At 47.7% G+C, this 20,203-nt stretch overlaps 1 protein-coding gene across 6 annotated transcripts in view; it reads right to left on the reverse strand.

The window, feature by feature from the left end:
* Positions 1–630: 630 nt before the first annotated feature.
* The window catches only part of ccdc88ab (coiled-coil domain containing 88Ab), a 63,611-nt gene continuing 44,038 nt past the window's right edge, over positions 631–20,203 (reverse strand). The window contains exons 15-37 of one of the 6 annotated variants that reach the window (XM_056435344.1): positions 19,298–19,481; positions 19,057–19,187; positions 18,204–18,497; positions 17,674–17,856; positions 16,829–17,107; positions 16,435–16,559; positions 16,032–16,170; positions 15,224–15,400; positions 14,946–15,107; positions 13,267–13,544; positions 12,849–12,992; positions 12,473–12,659; positions 12,070–12,215; positions 11,837–11,929; positions 11,181–11,383; positions 10,854–10,901; positions 8,968–9,045; positions 7,260–7,496; positions 7,115–7,168; positions 5,706–5,795; positions 4,956–5,230; positions 3,883–4,330; positions 631–2,353 (exon numbers count right to left, since the gene is read on the reverse strand). In XM_056435344.1, coding sequence (XP_056291319.1) covers positions 2,298–2,353; positions 3,883–4,330; positions 4,956–5,230; positions 5,706–5,795; positions 7,115–7,168; positions 7,260–7,496; positions 8,968–9,045; positions 10,854–10,901; positions 11,181–11,383; positions 11,837–11,929; positions 12,070–12,215; positions 12,473–12,659; positions 12,849–12,992; positions 13,267–13,544; positions 14,946–15,107; positions 15,224–15,400; positions 16,032–16,170; positions 16,435–16,559; positions 16,829–17,107; positions 17,674–17,856; positions 18,204–18,497; positions 19,057–19,187; positions 19,298–19,481 — 4,011 coding nt within the window. In that variant the 3' untranslated portion in view covers positions 631–2,297. Of the gene's footprint in view, positions 4,331–4,955; positions 5,231–5,705; positions 5,796–6,393; positions 6,475–7,114; positions 7,169–7,259; positions 7,497–8,967; positions 9,046–10,853; positions 10,902–11,180; positions 11,384–11,836; positions 11,930–12,069; positions 12,216–12,472; positions 12,660–12,848; positions 12,993–13,266; positions 13,545–14,945; positions 15,108–15,223; positions 15,401–16,031; positions 16,171–16,434; positions 16,560–16,828; positions 17,108–17,673; positions 17,857–18,203; positions 18,498–19,056; positions 19,188–19,297; positions 19,482–20,203 lie in introns of all 6 variants that reach the window. The other 5 variants (XM_056435345.1, XM_056435339.1, XM_056435340.1 and 2 more) reach the window with 5 other exon arrangements.

The following is a 20,203-nucleotide window of genomic DNA, read 5'->3' on the forward strand; positions in this document are numbered from 1 at the left end:
CACAGTGCCCTCTAGGAGGCGCCAAAGACCAAACGAGTCAACCTGGACGTCACGCGGCCAGCAGCATCTCTTCACGCTGCAGCGAGAACGTTCCCTCGAGGAGGAAGAGCTTCACGTTTCAGTCCGTCCTCAAATCCCCAGGAGCCCGATGACGCTTTGGAACCGTTCCGTCTCGCTGTCAACGATCCTCTTCATAAAAAGATCCTTTTGTAATGCACTAACAATGTTAGTTATGAGATATAAATAGTCACGTTTCTGCTAAAAATGCATTTACAAGTTAGACAACACAACAAACTGGGTATCTTCTGATCTAAAGAGGCGCGAGTGTTGAATGATTTATGTGAAGGCTGTTCAAATGATGTTCTCTCATCAGGAACACCTGGACAGGACCAACAGTTCACAGTGCACCACAACATTTTACTACATTTATTTTGCCTCCGAGCTAAAACGTATAAGACTTAAAACAACTTTGGAGGAGACGGTCTACATTAAATTTCTACGAGCTCTCCTCCAAAAAAAAAAGAGACGTCTCTTTTTAGTGCAACATTGAAAAACTAAAGAAAATAGTGTCACTCTTCAGCAGCGTGAGAACACGAGGCCCTCAGCAAAGAAAACACCGGAGCCAACGGGGAAGTCTTGATGCATTTTAATGACATCAAATGGATTTATGTAAAAAGTGGAAAAGGAGGAAAACACCGGGTTTCATCATCACCATCATCATCATCATGTTCAACACAGCAACATACATCTGCATGTACTGGGTAGGTCAAAGGTCACTGACACCGAGGGTCTTCTCAGGGAAGTCGAGACGCGATGCTACGAAAGCACGACGCCAACCGCTCGCTGCTTTCACTGTTCATTTCCTTTTCAGAGCAGGATGGGAAGCGACAAATGAGATGTGAGGTCTCAGAGATATAGGATGTAAGCTAAGAGGAACAGTGTGTGTGTGTGTGTGTGTGTGTGTGTGTGTGTGTGTGTGTGTGTGCGTCGGCATTAGGTGACCTGGAACACTCCCATGATTCGTGTCTCTCTCAGATCACACGCCTTCACTCGTGGTTGCTAGGCAACAGGCGGCGACCACACGGCTGTCACGGCTTCACGTCCGAGTCCATTTGGCAAACCCCCGCCGAGCGGCGGCGGCGCTCCTCTCCGATTGGATGAAGAGGAAGTGGGGTCGACCGGCCGGTTGATCGCTCCGTGCAGATTGTGATTTTTCAGCCGGTCGAGTGGGAAAAGTTTTGGCGCCGACGTGCTCTGAAAACATTTAGTGCGAGCCCGGCGGCGGCGCCGCTCTCCGCTCGTACACGCTGCCCATCCACAAGAAGACTTTTGTGATCATGGCGTCGGGCAGAAGAAGGTCCGGAGTTTAAAGTTGCACAGAAGATCCACAAATGGAGTCGTTGTCGTCGTCGTCGTCGGTCTGGTTCGAAGCCCTTTTGGCCGACGTGTGAACGTTGGCACTCGACCCGAGAGACGGGCGCACACCGAGCGGCCGTCACGCTTTAGTCCTTATCGAGAGCTCAAACTGTCACAGCGACATGTTCTCGTATTTCTTTTCAGTTTCCTTGATTCAAGGAAGAAAAAACTAAAGAAAGGGAGCGTGGAGCGTTTCTCTACTGAAGCGTCCTGGGGCGTTCAAACAAAAGAAGAAGAAAAAGGGAAACTGGGATATACAATCTGTTCTCACTGCAGACGGTCTCTCCGCAGATTAACTGGGCAAAGAGGAGTGGACGGAGGAGAAGAAGGAGAAGGAGAAGAGAACAATGGACAGATTAGAAAGTAAAAGAGGAAACGTTGAAACAAAGAACTGAGAAAAACAGAAGGAAAGAGAGAAAAGGGAGAGATTTAAAGTCAGGAGTTGGATCAGCAGACATGACCAGAGGAGACGGAGGGGAAGCAACCGGCCTGGATCCACATGCCTCGTCAAGGGGGAACAGGAAGGGGGGGGAACAGGAAGGGGGGGCGGATTTCAGTGTTACACAGAAGCCGTGCAGCAGCAAAGGGCCGACTTGTGTTCTGCCAGCAGGAGACGAGGAGCGTCATGGAGGAGGAGGAGGAGGAGGGAGGTGCTGCAGCTCACAGAACTCGGGGGGGGGGGGGGGACTTTACAGGACCAGGGGAAGCAAGTGCATGGCAGGATGGACGACATCTGTTGCATCATGTTTTAGGTTCCCATGGAGACAAGACCATACCCCCCCCCCCCCCAACCCGATTCCTCCCGCCCGAGCAGCACTCACTCACCACGCGCTCGCAGCATGGTAGCAGCGGGTGTGTGTGGGGGAGGGGGGGGGCGGGGTTTAGCAGCTTTGGGGCGGCGCCCCGCTCCTGCTTTTAGACTTTGTGCCCTCCACATCTGTAGGACAAAGGCAATGTGTGTGTGTTACATCTGGAGACGTTGAGCTTACCACCTGCATACAGATAAACACATTCAAGCAAATTCAAATCCACAACAGCAGAAATAAATACGGGTCGAGAGGCAGGCGGAGCGAGCGGCGCTCGTCTCGGATTATAACTTAAAGGTTAAATACATCGGAAAAAATACATCGTCAAATATTCTCCGGTCTCACTTTGTGGTGCGTCTTTTACCAAAAGTAATGATGTTCGCTTGATTCACAAAACAACCTGAAATGGACTTCCTGTTTTAAGAACTCAATCCAGGGCTGACAACAAAATTTAAAATATGATAAATCCCCCTCATACCTCTTTTACCGTCACTGTCAACCGACTCTCGCTTCCTTCGGATTATTTTAGGAATGAAGCGTCATCATTTTGTCCGTTCGACATAAAAACTAAATACAGAACAGGTGTCAAATGTACAGAAACAAAAGCAAACAGCACGGCAAAAACAAACAAAAAGATAAACACGACAACCGTTTGGACCACAGCCATCAAAATGTGTTTCAGGTTGACCAGCCATGCAGTCTAGAGGACGATGACCAGAACAAACACAAAGCAGGGAAAAACACAATCAGCCATAAACCACCAAGATGAACAGGAAGTGAAAAGTGAATCTATTATCCGACGTATGGAAAAATCTCACTTTGGATTTGCGGCGACGAGATACGTCCCACAATGCTTTGCTTTCCATCTTATTTCTGCCTTTAAGATCTGTAGGAATATGTTTGAATGCATCCTGGTGACACGCTCCAGTATTCCTACTCGCTGTAACGCTGCATAAACACAAACACTCAGAACAACAACCCCTACGATGCAGAGAATGGCCTGGTGCGAGCCAGGGAAACAGATCGGACGAGGAAACAATGAGACGGCTGTCGGATGGAAAGAACAGTCCCACCTCAGAGAAAAGAACGAGAAAAAAAATCAAACAAATAAAACTCGATTCACCGATCGGCCCCGAGGCAAACTCAAAACAGCAAAACAAACAGCGCAGCGAGAGACATGCAGAGGCTTCAGCCAGAGCTCACACACACCCGTACTCGTACCACAACGACTGTTTGTCCTCCGGGCTCAGGGACGGGTCAGAACTATTCACCCCCCCCGGGTCAACGCCCTCGCTGGACCCTTTCAGACTGGCTGGGCTGGATCGCACCTGGCCATTTGATTGGCTGTGAGGATCCTGGTTGGGGGTGGTACTACGGCTGGGGGCAGGAGGAGGGAGCGTTTTATTTGGAACAGGAGGCCCGCTGATGTTGCTGACTAGGGTGGGGTTCAGAGACAGGAAGGGGGGGGTTTTGCCCAGCGACTCACTGAAGATGGAGTCCATGAACACAGACTCCACCGTGAAGGACGGGCCGAGGAACGACTGGAGGGTGGAGAGGTCGGGTTCCTCCGAGCTGTGGCAGGGCAAGCTGAGGGACTTGGGCAGGGGGGCGGCGGCGGTAAGGGGTCCCTTTAGGCTGGTGCTGCCGGGGTGGTACTCACTGGGTGTCGGCGGGGACCGGACCCCGGCCCTGGCGGAGGGAGCGGCGGTGTCGACGGACGCCGGCTGCCGGCCGTCCTTTCGGAGCAGGTCGTGGATGCTGGTGCGGCGCGCGGCGCCCTCGGCGGTGGAGATGACGCTGCTGGCGCGCGGCAGCGTGGAGGACGCCAGGTCCAGGCGCCCCGACACCGACGTGGCTTTGCTCTGCGACGATAGGCTGGAGCGGAGCGGGGCGGAGCCTCTCACGCGGGTGCTCTCCGCCTTGCGCAGGGTCGGGCGGCCCGGCTGTCCGCCGGCTCTCGGCGGGCGGTCGGAGCCGCCCGGCGCCGCTTTCCCGCTGGATGAGCGCAAGATGCCTCGGCTCTTCGGCAACGCGCCTTCCTTCTGCACGTGCTCAGAAGCGGTGGGGAGGCGAGGAGAGTCGACGGTGAGGTTCTCCTGACTGCCGGACTGCAGGAGACCAAATTACAAAAGTTAATAGAATCAAGTTCAGCCCCCGGATGAGCATCAGCCTTGCGATTTGTGCCTTGTCATCACTAATCAGATCTATACAACCAGTCATTTTTAGCATTTTTAATTGTATACAAGAGCAAAACATTATATTTTGCTCTCAACGTGGACCGGACCAGTGCAATAACATGTCGCCCTAGTGCCAGTAAAATACCATGCAATCCCTTTCTGTATTCTTTTTTATGATTCGTCAGCAGTCTTTTTAAAGGATTAACTGTTATTTCTTTTTTGATTACAATTGCAAAACATTTTTTTTTGCAACTGTGCAACTTTTTTATTTGCTGCACTTTCTTTCAAATGAGGTACTAAAACCAATATTTTGGGGTTTTAGACTGTTGACAAAACAAAAAAACTGAAGATGGGCATTTGTTATGAATATTTCTTTCAGGTTTTACCGATAAGACTATTTCTGTTCAAGATACTCGGCAGATTAATTGTTAATAAAAAAATAACCTAAAGTTGCAGCTCTAAACTGATCCCTCTTATGATTGGCTGAATCCAGCGTGGTCATAACTAGGACAATATTTGCTTTTTAAACATAACCGCGACGCTGCACAGGCCTCACCTCTGCAGGGTCAATGCCCTCATCCAGGAACTGCTGCAGGGACAGCACCTCCTTGGTGCCGTGGGCGAGGCCGGCGCCGGCGCCGCCTGCCGCCACCGTGGACGGGTCCACCGACCTGCGCAGCAGCATGGGGCTCTGGTGGGAGGAGCGCGAGGAGGAGGAGGGCTGCTGGACGGGGCTGCTGCCGCTGCTGGACCACACCTCCTGGTCCAGACTCAGGCTGAACTCCCCGCTGCTCTCACTGTGAGGCCGGCTGAGGCTGCCGTTCAGCGCGCCTGTGGGCGGGGCAGCCGGTGGTTAGAACGCGGGGAAAGTCATCGACGACCTTTAGTGACCTTTTCCATTCACCACTAGGCACTGCATGAGTATCACTCTTCTCCTACACCGTCATTCACCAGCGTAAACACTAGAATACTGCTTTGTCATTTGCTTTTGCCGTGTGAGTCTCTTATTAAACCTTCTGAATTCCTTTTTCGCTTTCCGATATTGCTCTTTCTATAACGTCACTGACGAGTTGAACAGGAGAGAAAAGAGGAAGATTTGAGGCGTGTGTTGAATTGTCAATGAGCTGTCAGATGAAAGAACATTAAAACCTTTTACAGTTGCCATCGACCGACTTCACGGGAGGACACATTGAAGTAGGTTTGATTAAAGGCATGAAAGACAAAGATGAAGGGAGCAAAGGAGGAGGGAGAGAACGGTGAGTTGAGTGGAGAAAAGGGGGAGGAGTTGAGGGAAGGAGGAGCATACCTTTGCCCTCCAGAGGAGAAGTGAGGTGGGAATTATTGTTACTATTACTACTGATGGTCCTGTTGCTATGGAGACTGGTGGGTCTGCAGGCTGGGTAAGGGACAAGAGGGAACACACACACACACACACAGTTAGAATATATACACTTACATGAACCCACAAAGACATGCACTAACACGGAGGTGTGGCAGAGCGTCTCCTGCTGGGGCAGCAGATGGCACACATGCCGGGCAGAGGAAGGGTGGCTCGGTGCCAGGCGGCAGCACCAACATGTCCAGTCGGTAAACAAAGACCCCGCTGACGGAGGGGCCGGCGCCACGCACCGACCCCACCTTAGTGGGACAAGACTGAAGAACAGCGGGTGGAAGATTGGTGGTGAAAAAAGAATAAATGGGTGGCTTTATGTGAAACCCAGGGAGGAGGAATCGAGAAGGAAGGAAGAAAGGAACGAAAACGAAGCGGTGACCTTGTGACCTTGCTCTTGGCGGTGTTTGTGGGGACAGTTTCAGCTGGAAAACCAAGCACCGTGAAATCGTTTCAAACTGGTTTTCGGGACACGGCGCGACACCAGATTAGCATTCAAAATGAACCATCACGATACAGATCGTTGTCCAGGTTCTGAGCGTGTCAAGGAAACCAGCCCGTTGTGGCCCAAAGTGGGGTCCAGTGCCGAGTAGTGGTCACTTGCAACAGATGCCACAGGGTACTCTGCACATAACGCTCAGCTCAACAGGAGAAGGACACAGAGCCCTGCTGTACACCTGCAGGCCTGATAACACACACACACACACAGCAATGTCCGGTGTGTGTGACGGACTTTCCTCTAGCCATAAGAGACATACATGTACAATCTTACATATCAAGCAGTCTCATGAATAATATGGATTTTTATGAGTGCATTCTGGGAATTCATCAGCTAAGTAGAGTCCAGTTTGGGCACTAAAGCTGAGGGCATCCTTAATAACACCACACAGGAGCAGGGGAAGTCCTGTAGACTTAGCTCAAGTGCTATCGGGCTGCGTGGAGGTAGTTTGGTGGCTGTTTAGGAACTAGGTGATTTTTATCAGAGCGGCACAGAACTGATGAAGAGTTGCTTGGCCGCAGATTAACTGCCCTGGAGAACATCCTAAAGCCTGAATTAGAGTCATTCCTACTTTCAATGGAGGCTGATCTCTCTCTCCCTCCTCCTGCTCTCCACTAAAACTGCTTTTCCAACTGTAAGTCAAAGCTTCATCGAGGTTCAGGATGCAGCCCAAAAGGTTAAAGGGTAGCGGTGGAACCGATGATGACATGACCTGCTTTTTTTTGGGGGGGCTCTTCGGTCTTTACTCGTTCCTTATTGGAAAGGCCGGCTGGTGCCAAGTGGCTGCATCTAGCCGTCCTTTTTCCGGACTAACGTCACGTCTTACCGCGACTCTTGGGGTCGTCTAAGGAGCCGGCAACATCTTCACAGGAGGCGTTATCTGTTGAGGCAAAAGAGAGGCGCTGCAGCTGCTGTTCTTCCACTTTGATGGAACTCGCACCAATGAAAACAAATCAAACCAGCATCCTGACCTTTGACCTGAAGCCGTAGCTTGGCCCTGCTGCGGCCGGCCGTGGGCAGGGTGAGGGCGGCGCAGTCGATGGCGTTGGTGGAAAAGGCGAGCTCCTTCATGCGCTGCCCGCCGCGCCTGCTGCCCACGGTCATGCCGGCGTCTCCGGCCTCGGCGCCGTCGAGGTTATCGATGCTGCTCGCCCACTGGTCCCCGGGACCGCCCGCCACCGCCATGGTCTGCAGCAGGTCGTTCATGGCTGGAGGGTTGGAGATTACGTCATGACAGGAACATTTGTGTTTCAAAATAACTGAATGTGATCAGAGACACATGTGCGTCTGTTTAACTGGAGCCATCTGACATGATCTGGATTAAAGGTATCCTCATACAGGCGACGAGAATAAGTAGATTACCATCGAAAAGTTTTTTGTCTTTGAATCATCCATTTTTATCAGGTCTATTTAATATTCAGTGAAAAGTCTATTTTGTAAAATACAATCACATTCAGCATTTTGGGAAATCAAGGCATATGCAGACCATTTTTTCCTCACATTTATCACACAAAGTGCATAAAGATGGCAGCTGCATAATCATCCCGGAGATACTTTTTTTTTTTGAAAAGGTGATACATCATCTTAGGAGGCCACTGTCTTTATGCACTTTGTCTACGCATGAGACGGGAGAGAAGCGTGAAGCGTGCAAAGCTGCTCCGGGCCGCAGTCAGAACAAGCCATGTCAGCAGAATAAGATCTGAAATGCGGCAGACGGAGAGAGAGAGAGAGAGAGAGAGAGAGACATAGAGGCTCCATTTCAAGTCCTCCATGGTGAGTGTGAGTTGAGGCGATCAGGCGGTTGCTGTCATGCTGTAATCAAAGATGACGGCAAACACACCACAGGCGCATGAAAGTCTCTCTCACCAGACGACACACACACACTCTCGTACACAAAACAAACACACACACACACACACACACACACACACACAGCTGTTCATACGGTATCAGAATCAAAATGAAACCACAGAGCACATGACAAAGCTGCCCGATTGGTTGCCTGTTGCGTAATGATTCCACAAGTGACGGAACTGAAAGATAAGGCGAGTCGACGACACTCAGGACCAAGAGAGATGAAACTGCCTCAAACAAGAGACACATCGACAGAAAGATGACATCAGTTTTGCGCTCTCCATTTCTTTGTTTCCCTCTCAAGACTTTCGATTTCTCTTGTGCACCTTTGCTTGAATACAAAGTAAGTGCAGTTTGTGTCATTCACTCGTCTGCTAATAGAACAAAGTGACACGACACTGGTGGAAGCAGATGCTCCCCAGGAGGGAGTGGAGGTGGCAGACGCAGGGCGGAGGGCGTGACGGAGGGGTGGGTGTTACTACACGACAATAAGAAGGACAAGTCACTGAGGTCAACAGATGCAGCAGCACGAGGGCGTATCGCATTTTAAAACTTCCCAATCTTTAAGAACTTGTGTGCAGACGTCTCTAAAAGATATCGGATAACCACCGTGGAGTCCCAGAACTCCGTCTGAAGCATTAAGAGGAATGTTAACGACTGCAGGCCCGAGCAGCTTGACGAGCCGCCGCGGAAACCCGAGGCGGCCATACGGTCGGCGTCTCGCCCCGTCACACTGCAGCCGCCATGAAATCAGTGACCGTTCCTTCTTTGTCTCTGGGGGGGGGGGGGGGGAGCAGGCGGAGGAGGGCTTCGGGGAGGTCTTACACATGGAGCGCCGGTAGATGGCCTTGGCCTTGTCTTTGTCCTTGGATCTGTTCCTCATGAAAGGCAACCTTTTTAAAGCTGTCAGGAGCGCAGCCACAGACGGACAGACAGACAGCCGGGGGGGGGGGGGGGGGGGAGAGAAAGAGCGATAGAACGAGCCCGGGTGAGGTGGAGGAAAGAAAACAAAAGAGCAAAAGAGAGAGAAAAGGAGGGCAGAACAGAGGGATGTGGTTAATGTTTTCACAAAGAGAGCCAGGGGAGACGTGCGAAGAGAGTCGAGCCCCTGGACACTCCACTGGACAATAGACAAACAACGCAATAGACACGCCCACTACAATATATAACAATCTATTATAATGTTAAAAAGCATATTTGATTTGTAATTAATCCATACAAATACACTTCCTTCTTAGTATTTCATAGACATACTGTTTGTATAATATATCAGCAATGCTAGATTTAATGGAAAAAAAGCACCTTTTTTTTTACTGCCATTATGAATTTACTTTTAATTTATTCTCCATTTATTGGCCTGTTCAAGACCCTTTTGGATGCCTCCCACAAACTTCTTTAAATACGGAATATTACTTTTAAGGGCAGACTTCTGTACAAAGACACATTATGCAAACAAACACAAACATTGTATCTGCACACGACAACACACACACACACAAACACAAGCACTCTCTCATGTCAATGGTCATGAGGGTGGTATTCTGCATTACATACTGTACACAACAACACATTACCACCTACACCAAACACAGGATGAAGCATATTAAATGGTGCAATCAGGAGAATGAAGAGGTCAGAGGGCAGCATGAGGGAGGACTGCCGGGTTTCCATCAACATTATTTATTATCATTCCATATTTAACTGTGTAATGTCGTTGGCACATGTCTTGTTATTTAGGTTTACTGCACTGTGTGTGTGACTCACTTATTATACTAGCTTTTTATTCAACACTGGCTCCAGCTTTTTGATTTGACCCAACACATATTTTCCGTTGACACGGCTCTTAAGGATAATCTTGTAGCAAAGTGACCTATTTCAATATTTGCAGATGAACAACCGGTCTTCTTTATTGCATACCTTCTACCAAAACTAGACAACCAATCGACTGACAGTCAGCCACAATGCGTTGCACCTTTTAAGAGCCCGGATGCTACGCTAGAGGGCGATTCTTGGTTATTTACAGGTGAACTGCACAAATCAGCAGGTTGACATTCTGTAACTGCTCTTGAGAAGTAAATAGGGGAAACAAGTCTTCCCCACTATTTGAACCACATTGGATGCGCTTGATTCGTGACGTCTAAACACCGTTGAAAGGCTACTCCACACGTTCTACTTCCATTTCAGACCTGGCCCCTACATTACCCAGAATGCAAATCAACTGCAGACGATAATGACACCTCGAGGTGCGCGCTTCAAGCACATGTGAGGAGCTGGCTAAAGAGGTCAGGAAGATCACTTCTTTCTAACTCCACACCACCACATCTTCTTTCATTTTCAAACCCGAGTCATCTGACGCAGATGACTGCAAGACTTGTAAACAGCCCTTGATGGCGTTGAATTGGTGGAGTTCTCTTTGAAAAAGCACCGTCACGAAACAAGAAACACTATTCTAAAGGACTAAAGTGTTTAACGGTCGTGTTACATAATCACACAAGGTCGAAGGAAATCAAGCGCGCCCACTGTTCAAACACAGGAAATGCATCCACTTCCCGAACCGGCTCAGAGGTCGAGAGTCAACCTTGTGGCGCTGCGCAGCTCAACCGTAACCTCGAGGACAGCCGAGTGACAGACAATGGACTCACGAAAACATGCCCCGAGAGACGCAGCCGCCGGGTCACAAACCCCGCCCACCCTTCCCATCCGCACCATACCATTGGTGGAACCCTGCACCTGGGCAGGGGGCTGCTGCCCTCTCCTCCCTTTGCAGAGAGAGAGATAAAGAAGCAAAGGAGCAGTTAGGGGAGGAAAGACCCACTCAACCAGTACACAACCGTACAGACAAACACACACACACACACACCAAGTAGCCTTTTGTTTGTGTGTTTTGTGACGTATTACGTGTCTGTGGCAGTCCATATATCAAACGAGGTGGCAACTATTTTGCTCACAGCTTTTTTTAGCATGTGCATTTTTGTATGAAATATTGTGACCCACATCTGTGTGTCTATATATATAGATGTGTGTTTCTTTGTACTCACTGCTGCTCCTCTTTTGCGTCAGTGGGTCGTCCAGCGAGTTGGAGCCCGAGCCGATGGACGAGCTGTCCTGGCTGTCCTGGGGAAACATCAGGAAGCCGTCGCCAGACTCCGAGCGAGAGGGGGTCAGCGTGAGAGAGCGCATTCTCTCGCGGCTCTTCGGCTTGATCAGCTTCCTCATCTTCAAAGTGATCCAGTTGCCACGCCTACAACAATTGGAGAGCCGAGGCAGTGAGCGAGAGGAGGAGAGAAACTGGAATATTCAGTGAATGTACGTGAAAAGAAGATGAAGGACGGGTTTTATATGTGTTGCATGTGTGTATGTCGGCCTCCAAGTCTTCACAGAAATGTTTGCAGTCTGCAGCCATTAAAAGCTCTGCAGAGCATAAATATTTGATGCCCGAGGCTGCAGTGCGATTGTTTTCTGCCGCTCACCCGCCTCAGAGAGAAGAGTCCACAAGCAAAAACACAATTTACCAGATCAGAGTCCGCTATGATACACGACTTGCTTCAGTCCCTCAAATTCAGGCGTGAGCCATTTTTACATTGAGCTGTTACACCAGTGATGATCAGGTCATTGACTCTAAATAACTTAACAATCGCCGTTGTTTTTGTGGAATATGTTGTACTAAATAAAGCAGTTTTATTAATGTTTTTACCTGCGTGGAGGGGAGGGGTCGTAGAACTTGTACTGGTCCATGATCTTCTCCTCCAGCTTCTCTTTCTGTCTCCTCAGTTCATTCAGCTTGTCTCTGATTGGTGGAGAATTGAGAAATGATCCACCAAGAAAAATGCATGCAATAAAAATATAATTTCTTTTCAATATCCCATAATCAAGCATAACTAATTTCGTCCGAGGACATGATTGTAGGTAACTCAACAGGGGGTTTACATGTATTGTCTTTGCTCTACGTGGTACATGTCCTTGCTCTCCATCGTCTGCTCCAACAGAGTGCGATTCTGGAGCATCAGAGTCTGGATCTGGTCTAACAGGTGGCGATTCTCCTCCTCCAGGTTTCCTTTCAGCTGGCTTAACAACTAATACACACACACGCACACGCACACACACACACGCACACACATTAAAGGGTTGCTAAGACACCCGGCTTAACAACACATGCGATTCATCAAAAGGGGGTAAACCATCCACGACAGCTGGTTTAAGAAGTCGACTGTACAAATATGATAGAGTAAAAAAACAATAAACCCACCAAAAGACAGCTGGCTATCAAAGTAGGACACAAACACATCGTGGGAAATTACAGCGATGAGAAGATCAAAGTGCATCTCCTCACCTCACACTGATTGGTGAGCTTGGTGGAGGTGATGTCCAGCTGCTGGTACTGCTCCTTCAGCTTAGAGAATTCAGCCTCCAGCTTGGTCTGGTCCAGCTTGGCGCTGTTCAGCTGGCTCTTCACGGTCTTGTGGTCCAGCTGGAGATTCTCGTTGTCCTTCATCAGTTGACGATGGTTATTATTAAGCCTGAGGAGAGAGCGGAAGGACTTTTTAAATATGTAGACATGCATGTAAAAGGGGCTTTTCTAATTTAACAGAAGCATATGGTGTAATATAAAAGGTACATACAGAGTTTAAAAATATGAGTCACTAGAATGTTGTTATATTTGTGAATGGTGTTAAGGTACAAAATCAAAAATTCCAAGTTGATCTGACCTATCATTTTCTTCTTTGAGCAGTCTGTACTTGTCAGCTGTGGATTGGTGCGTTTGATTCTCGAGCGCCATTTTGTCCCGCTGCTCCTTCAGATTCTTCTCCAGCTCCTCCAGGTCTCCCTTCCTCTGCAGAAGCTGCTTGTACCTGCAAGAATACATTCACACACACATAAATGCTTAAATCAGTTACACAAAGAATAATATTTTTCAAAAGACAGGAAGGAATACAAAGCACATGTATTGTTATTATCCCAAAGGGGATCTACAGTTTCTCCTCTCAGCATGGTAGCTTTTGTGATTTTTAACATTAAGAGTATGTTCAAAAAAAGGTCAAAGTGGTGTCAGAAGTTATGAGTGAGCCTTGATCTGTAATTAGAGCCGAGCTAGTGCCCATCCCCTGCTCCTAAACCCAGCCTCACTTGTCCTCCAGGTCCCGGTGCTGCTGCTCCAGGCTCTTGCGGGAGCTCTTCAGACCCCCGTGCTTCCCGATCAGGGCTTCAAACTCGCCCGCCTGTCTCTCGTGGAGCGCCGCCAGCCTCTCGTGATCGCGGAGGAGCAGCTCGTAGGTGGACCTCAGCTCCTCTTTCTCCTTCAGCGCGCCCTCGCGCTCGCCCTCCACGCTGCTCTGCTGGCTCTGCAGCTGGGCATTCTGGGCCATGAGGGCTGCGCTCTTCGAGCTCAGGGTGGAGTTCTCCACCTAGAAGGACGGGGCAACGACAGAGATATTAGATTATGATGAGGATGTGCAAAGAGGGGGGGGGGCTGTGGAAAGGGAGGAAAAGAAGACAGGGATGAATGTGAAAACAGAAGAAAAGAGGACACGAATGATATGTGTGGTTGAAATACATCACAAATAGGCCAATGGGAGTATTGGAGAAATATGAGTTTAATATACAGATTATCATCAATATATTTCCATCTGTCTATACTCGGCAGAGAGTTTTTTATTGTGATCTGTGATGAGTACTGGGGCTCTTCAAATCAAACATCAGAGGACACACATGTGATGCAAGTCGAGGTTGTTGCTGTGTTTGTCCACAGGGGGCACTGTGCCTCTGTTCAGTTATTCTCCCCCTTTGTAAAAACTCCATCTATACAAATCATCAGCAGGAAAACAGTTTCTTTTCATGTCACACACACACACACACATATTCCAGGTGCTGACACACTTTCTGTACCTTTTAACAGTAACAGCTTTTCATCGTCACACACACACCTGCTCTCTCTCTCACACACACACACAACCCACACCCAGAGACAGCTAGACGCTACTGTAGTGTAAATCCTGTGGCCCATCAGCGGGGTTAAACAAGTCTAAATCCACACCAGGGAGCCCAGCAGCCTGCGAGGCAACTGCGCAAACAGAGCAATGATGAAAGATGGCTGAACAGCTGGTCTGTCTTTTTGTATGAAATACATAATTCAAAAACATTGCAAAATAATAATAAATATATCACATATGACTCGCATCTGATTTGTCACAATAATATTGAATTTGAACGGAGTTGAGTCAGGAAGGGCAACCAGCGTAGAAACTATGCCAAATCATAACATCAGATTTCTATACGCCCGCGACAGAAACAGATGATCCGGTGTCATGGGAGCAGCCGAAAGAAAAACAAATCATGTGCACCCATATGAGTCTATAGGGCATGTATCTTGTTACCTTAAGGGGTATATATATTTAGGGATGCTCTTCCTCATCAGAATCATGTGTTGTATGCTGTAAATGTTAAAAGCTGTTTTTTTTCTTCTAAAGGTCACAAACTTGAGTTATTAACTTTTTCCCTCAACTTTGCCGGCAACGCAGACAATAACCTCCCAAAGTGATCAGAGAAAAAATAAATGTCAACACGCTCAATACAAATACTGAAGAGACCTCGAGGCGCCATCCTTTCATATTACATGCACTCTGAAACGGTTATCCTCTGTAGTGAAATAATTCACGCCGTTATCCGATGTAGTGTCTTGTGAGGCAGATTATTTGAACAATACTGCCAACTTGCTGCAGTTTGCTCACGTTTGTGCATTTTATTTATATACCAGTCTATATTAATGATGTGCTTTCTGTATGTGTAGTCTAATCCTCTGTAACCACCTGCAGCTTGGCGTTCTGCGTCTGCAGCGTCGTGTTGTTCTCCTGGAGAGAAGCGGTCTGTCTCTGCACCGCCACGATCTGAGCCTGCAGGTTGGCGCTTTGAGTTTCCAGTTGTTTGAGCTGGCTCCTCAGGGCTGTCTTCTCAGCCTGCAGCGTGGCATTCTGGGGAAAAAGGGTACGCATAATATACAAAAGGTATTGGAGTAACGGGACACAATGCACAATCCAAACGAGCGTAAAAATGTCCCACGAACCATCCTGATACGGCGCTAACTTACGTTGCGCTCCACCTCAATGAGTCGGTCTTTGACTTTCAGCAACTCTCTGGTGGCCTCATGACTCTCTTTCTCCCATTTACTGACAGGCTGAGGGTCCTCTCCTCCTCTAGGGGGCGAGCTCAGCACCATCCTCTCCTCCTCCTCCCTTTGACGCAGTGCCTCGTAGTTTTTCTTCACCTGGAGAGAGACACACGCAAGTCAACCCACAACTTGAAGTGGTAATTGGTGATCCTTTCGGTACAATAAAACTAATTTCTAACATAAATGACATACTGCTCCGGGCTTGACAGTAAAAATACTAAATGAGAAAAGAAGACATTAGTAGAGCATGGCCTGAGAGTAATGGTGAAGTACAGCAGCAGTAAATATCCATTATAGTTTCACAGCTGGAGGTCGGATGCCATTGGAGGTCATCTATAGAGGTCATCTTCCACTCAGACCTTTAGCTTTGGATTTGATTCGTCAGCAAGTTCAAAACACACACGCTTCACCCTAAAGGAAAGCAGACGTCCTCCACTACACTCCATCCCTTTCCCAGACTCCTGCCTCCTCATGAATAGATAAACTGGCGATAGCAGTGGATGAATAAATGATGCATCGATCTTGAGGAGCCCTCAGAGTTTTCAGTGTTTTGGACTGCAGCGGAAAGATTTAGGCATTTTGGCTTCGTGGGGGGAATGTGATTTTACACCGGGTCCTCTGTTTTGTGGTGGAGCTAAGCATCTGCAGGAAACACATCCAACATGATGTATGCTTGTGCATTAATTTCTACGTTTAAAAAGTCTGGATCTGTGTGCGTGTTACTGACCGTCTTGAGCTCCTGGCGTAGCTGCTGGTTGAGGTTGGACGACTCCTGCAGTCTGGCCTCCAGGGCGGCGATCTTCTCCTCCTTAAACTCCAAGGACGATTTCAGAGTCGACTCCAGTCTGGTTTCCAGGAGCCTAAACCTGGAAGTAAAATACTCAAGTTAGCTCTGTGCGTGTTTTTGAGTCTTCACACATTTGTAATCCTAAACACAGATAATGCATCAGGCAAGGCCAACGGTGTGGGAGATAATCATTTTAAATTGAACACCCGATTTACCACATTAATGACTTTTTTGTACTGTACTGATGCCCTTTCATCATTCTGATGCCTTGAGGATCAACTAAGTCCCTCTTTAGTTGTGCGTTTTAAGAGCCAGCTCAGAACAGTGGGCTTGTGTGTATTACCTGTCGTCGGAGCTCTCGTCGTGCAGCAGCCTCTCTTTGTTCAGCCCAATCTTCTCCAACTCATGGGTCAGTTTGTCCAGGTCATTATTCATCTGCTGAGTCCGCAGCTTCTCACTCACAAGATCCTAACACACACACACATAATTAATTATACAAATGATAATTTGAATGGAAGAGTCTTCAGTATCTAGGGTTGATTAAATGACAACCCATTCCCATCAATAATCATCCATGTTGTGTGTTTTTCAAGTGTTCTCCGTCATAGAGTAATATAAAAAACAGCTTTAAAATAAATATAGTGCTGCACCAACCAAGTATTATGACACAAATCTGGAAGCATGTGAAGCGAAGTCTCAAGACGTGTTGGAAGAACTCCTATTCGCAGACTTCTCACCTCTCGCAGTGTGTTGAGGGTCTTCTTATCAATGGTGCCCAGTTTGACCAGTTCCCTGTTCTCGCGCTCCAGGTCTTTGACTCTCGTGCAGGAGTCCCTGAAGAAGATCATCTCCTTGCCCATGGTGCGATTCTCCTTCTCCAATGAGGAGATCCGCTGGTTGTCGTCATCCAGCTTGGAGTCTCGGATCTCGGCCTGCTGCCTCAGCCGCTTGTTCTCCTTCTCCAGGAGCTTCTTGTCCTTCTCCAGCAGGGAGCTTTCCTGCTCCAGAGTCTTGTTCTGTGGGGGGAAACCGGACGCCATTAGATTAGATTTTACTTCATTTATCCCCAGGGGGAAATGTATTAATGCCGAGCAGAAGGATAACGCGTCATTTGATGGACTTTACCCATCGTCTAAATACCTTGTAAATGCATGTTTGGCGAAAAAATGGACGAAGATTACTTTTCTTTTTTTTTAAAGGGCCAAAAATCTGATTTGGCAAATAATCTGGGATAATCCAACTCGGTTGAGTAATGCGCTGTAGTTTCATCAGAAGGAACTAAATGAGTGCCAAATAAGACTTTTTCCCATATAATATATTTTAACATAGATATTCTTTAGACTGCTGCATCACATAGACACCTTTCCAGCGACCTTAACTATAATTTTGGGTCAATCGAATAGCCTCATTGTGACAATCAGAATGAGGCTATCTCATAAAAACTCACCGATGCGGTTTCACGTACAGCTATTCAAATTGATGTTTTCTGTTCGTGTTTCCAGGCTACCATTTCCCACAGTTCAGCATTAATTGTGACCTTATGAATGCAAGTGAAAATCTTTTTTATAGTTTTTTTCCCCACCTCCTGCTCCAGCTGCTCCAGGCGTTTACTGGAGATCTTGAGCTCCTCCAGGTTGCGTTGGAGGGTTTGATTCTCCATCTCCACCTCCTGCAGCTCTTCCTCCAACTGTTGGATCTTTTTGCTGCTGTTCTCCAAAGCTTTCTGCAGACGCTGGTTCTCTGTATCTAGGCCCTGGTAACTCATCTGGGAGAAGAAAAAAGACAGATTAGGATATTTAAAGCATCCGTGAACTAGTTGCTCTGCTCCCTGAAGGCAGATCCCCTGCAACTCACCTGTAAAAAAAAAATCATAAAAAAGAGGATAACGGTGTCATTACATCTGCAGCTGTTCCTTTACGACCTTGTGTTACACAAGTTGTCTCTGTTAAGAGACTATTACCAGTACAAGCACCCCGGTGCTGATTAAACACTGTAACTCGCGGTAGTCAGCTTTTTATATTTCAAAGAAAGCTTCTTGCCGTACGTGGTTGCATTCCAGCTGCGTCCTACTTCTTTTCTCCATTCCCAGAAGGGACTCGCTGTAGTATTTACCTCTAATCGCTCCGTCTTTTTGGACGAGGCTTTGAGCAGCTCCAGGCTGCGCTTCAAATGGCTCCGCTCGCTCTCCAGCTCCCTGTTCTCGGCCTCCAGCTGGGCGGCCTTGGCGCCCGCGGATCGGAGGGTTTCGGCCGAGCGCCGGAGCTCCAGGTTCTCATCCTCCAGCTGGACGTTCTCCTTTTCCAGAGCCTCCATCTGGAAGGCCATGTTCTTCAAGGTGTCCAGCTTCTTCTTCAGACGACGGCCCTCTGCCTCCAGGTCCATGTTCTCCTTCTCCAAAGAAGACACCTACACATACAGAGGTGACGATTAAAGACGAGGAGTAACCAAGTAACCAAGTGAACCCTGACAGTGTTGCGTACTGTCGGTAAAAAGCTCTCTACTTTAAATTATGTTTACTTTATTGACACAGCTTCAAAATGTATTCCAACATAATGCTTTAATGTTTCATTTAAAGGCATTATAATCTGCAGTAATATCAGTAATATCCAATACCACATTTTAAGCAGTATAAGAATAACACATTTAGAGAAGGAGACCGAGAGACAACAGAAATGAGAATCCAATTACTAAGAGATTTATATCTCTGATGATTGATCTAGAGGAGATCATAACCTATCATATATAAATAAAACTTGAATGCATAAGGTCCTTAAGTGTGGATAGATAATATCTTTCTCTGTGCCAATGTGTGAGATGCACCAGAGCCAAATACAAACATTCATGTATCATGTCACAGCTGCATGAACTCATGTGATGACATGGAACAGAGGGTATGGAACCGGCATGGACCGACTCATGTGGCACACGGTCATCTCAAACCAGTAGAGAGCTGAATGCAGCGGACCTTTTCACAGGTGATGCCCAGACTGACTACTTTCTTCTGAAGGCTCTCGTTGTTTTTCTCCAGCTTCTGCAACAGAAGCTCTAACTCTTCAGCTCGCTCGCCCTTCTCCTTCACCACCTCCAACTCCTTACCTGCACAGAATCAGAAAAAGAAGAAGAAGAAGAAATTAAAAATGGATAATAACACAAGCAGCTGGATGCATAGAAAACAATACTGACGGTTTAAGAAGCGCGTCACTTACGAAGCTGCTTCCTCTCAAACTCGATCTTATTGAGTTTGGCGGTGGTCTCGCAGATGGACTCGTGGAGGATGCGGTTCTCCTTCTCCACGTCCTTGACCCGGGCCTCAGCGCCGACCTGGCAGCGCTGGCGCAGAGACGACACCGTCTGGCTCATGTGCTTGTTCTCCTGCTCCAGACCCAACATCTGGAAGTCGGAGGTCAGAGCTTCAATGGTCACGTTCAAAGTCAAAAGACTTCCGGCTCACGTGTTTCAGGACGTGTTCGGTGGCTTCAGCTTGCTGTCGTGCGACCGGTTGTGCGAGCGATTTGAGAAGTTTACGCTTCAGATGTTCCTTTAGTTCAATTAGATGAAATAATAAACTAAAATAATATCAAGGAGAAGAATTGAAATATGGAAACAAACCAGATTATAAGTGTTCTACAAATGATGTTGTGTTTGGGAACAGCACTACGGTAATCTGTGAGTGCCGCCTGCCGTGTTTTCTCTGCATTATCAGAGACGGATTTTACAAATCAGACTAATTAAAATGTGTCAGATTTGGGTCCAAAAGCTACAGAGTCCCAGCAGACAGTGAGCGGCCCACAGAGCACCAGGAATATGTGGAGTCAATAAAACATAGTGGTGGTTCCATTTCATCGTTATTTAAGCAGAATGCAAATCAAATGCACAAAGATTTCTGTCAAAAGAGCTTAAATTACATAGCATAGTCATATTGTATAAATTATTCTCGCAGCTTCCTGGAACGAGAATCAATGGTGGTTTTGTCGAGTGAGCGGCATCTATGACTCAGAGCTCCGTTTGTCTGAATGTGATGATGCATCCGACCCAAAAGCTTCTGCAACGTTAACATTACTCCAAAGCACGCGAGTGCAAAAATGTGACATTCAGGAAAAATGCCATTGCAG

Source organism: Pseudoliparis swirei, chromosome 17 (genome assembly GCF_029220125.1).
Source record: "Pseudoliparis swirei isolate HS2019 ecotype Mariana Trench chromosome 17, NWPU_hadal_v1, whole genome shotgun sequence".
Lineage (NCBI taxonomy): Eukaryota > Metazoa > Chordata > Actinopteri > Perciformes > Liparidae > Pseudoliparis > Pseudoliparis swirei.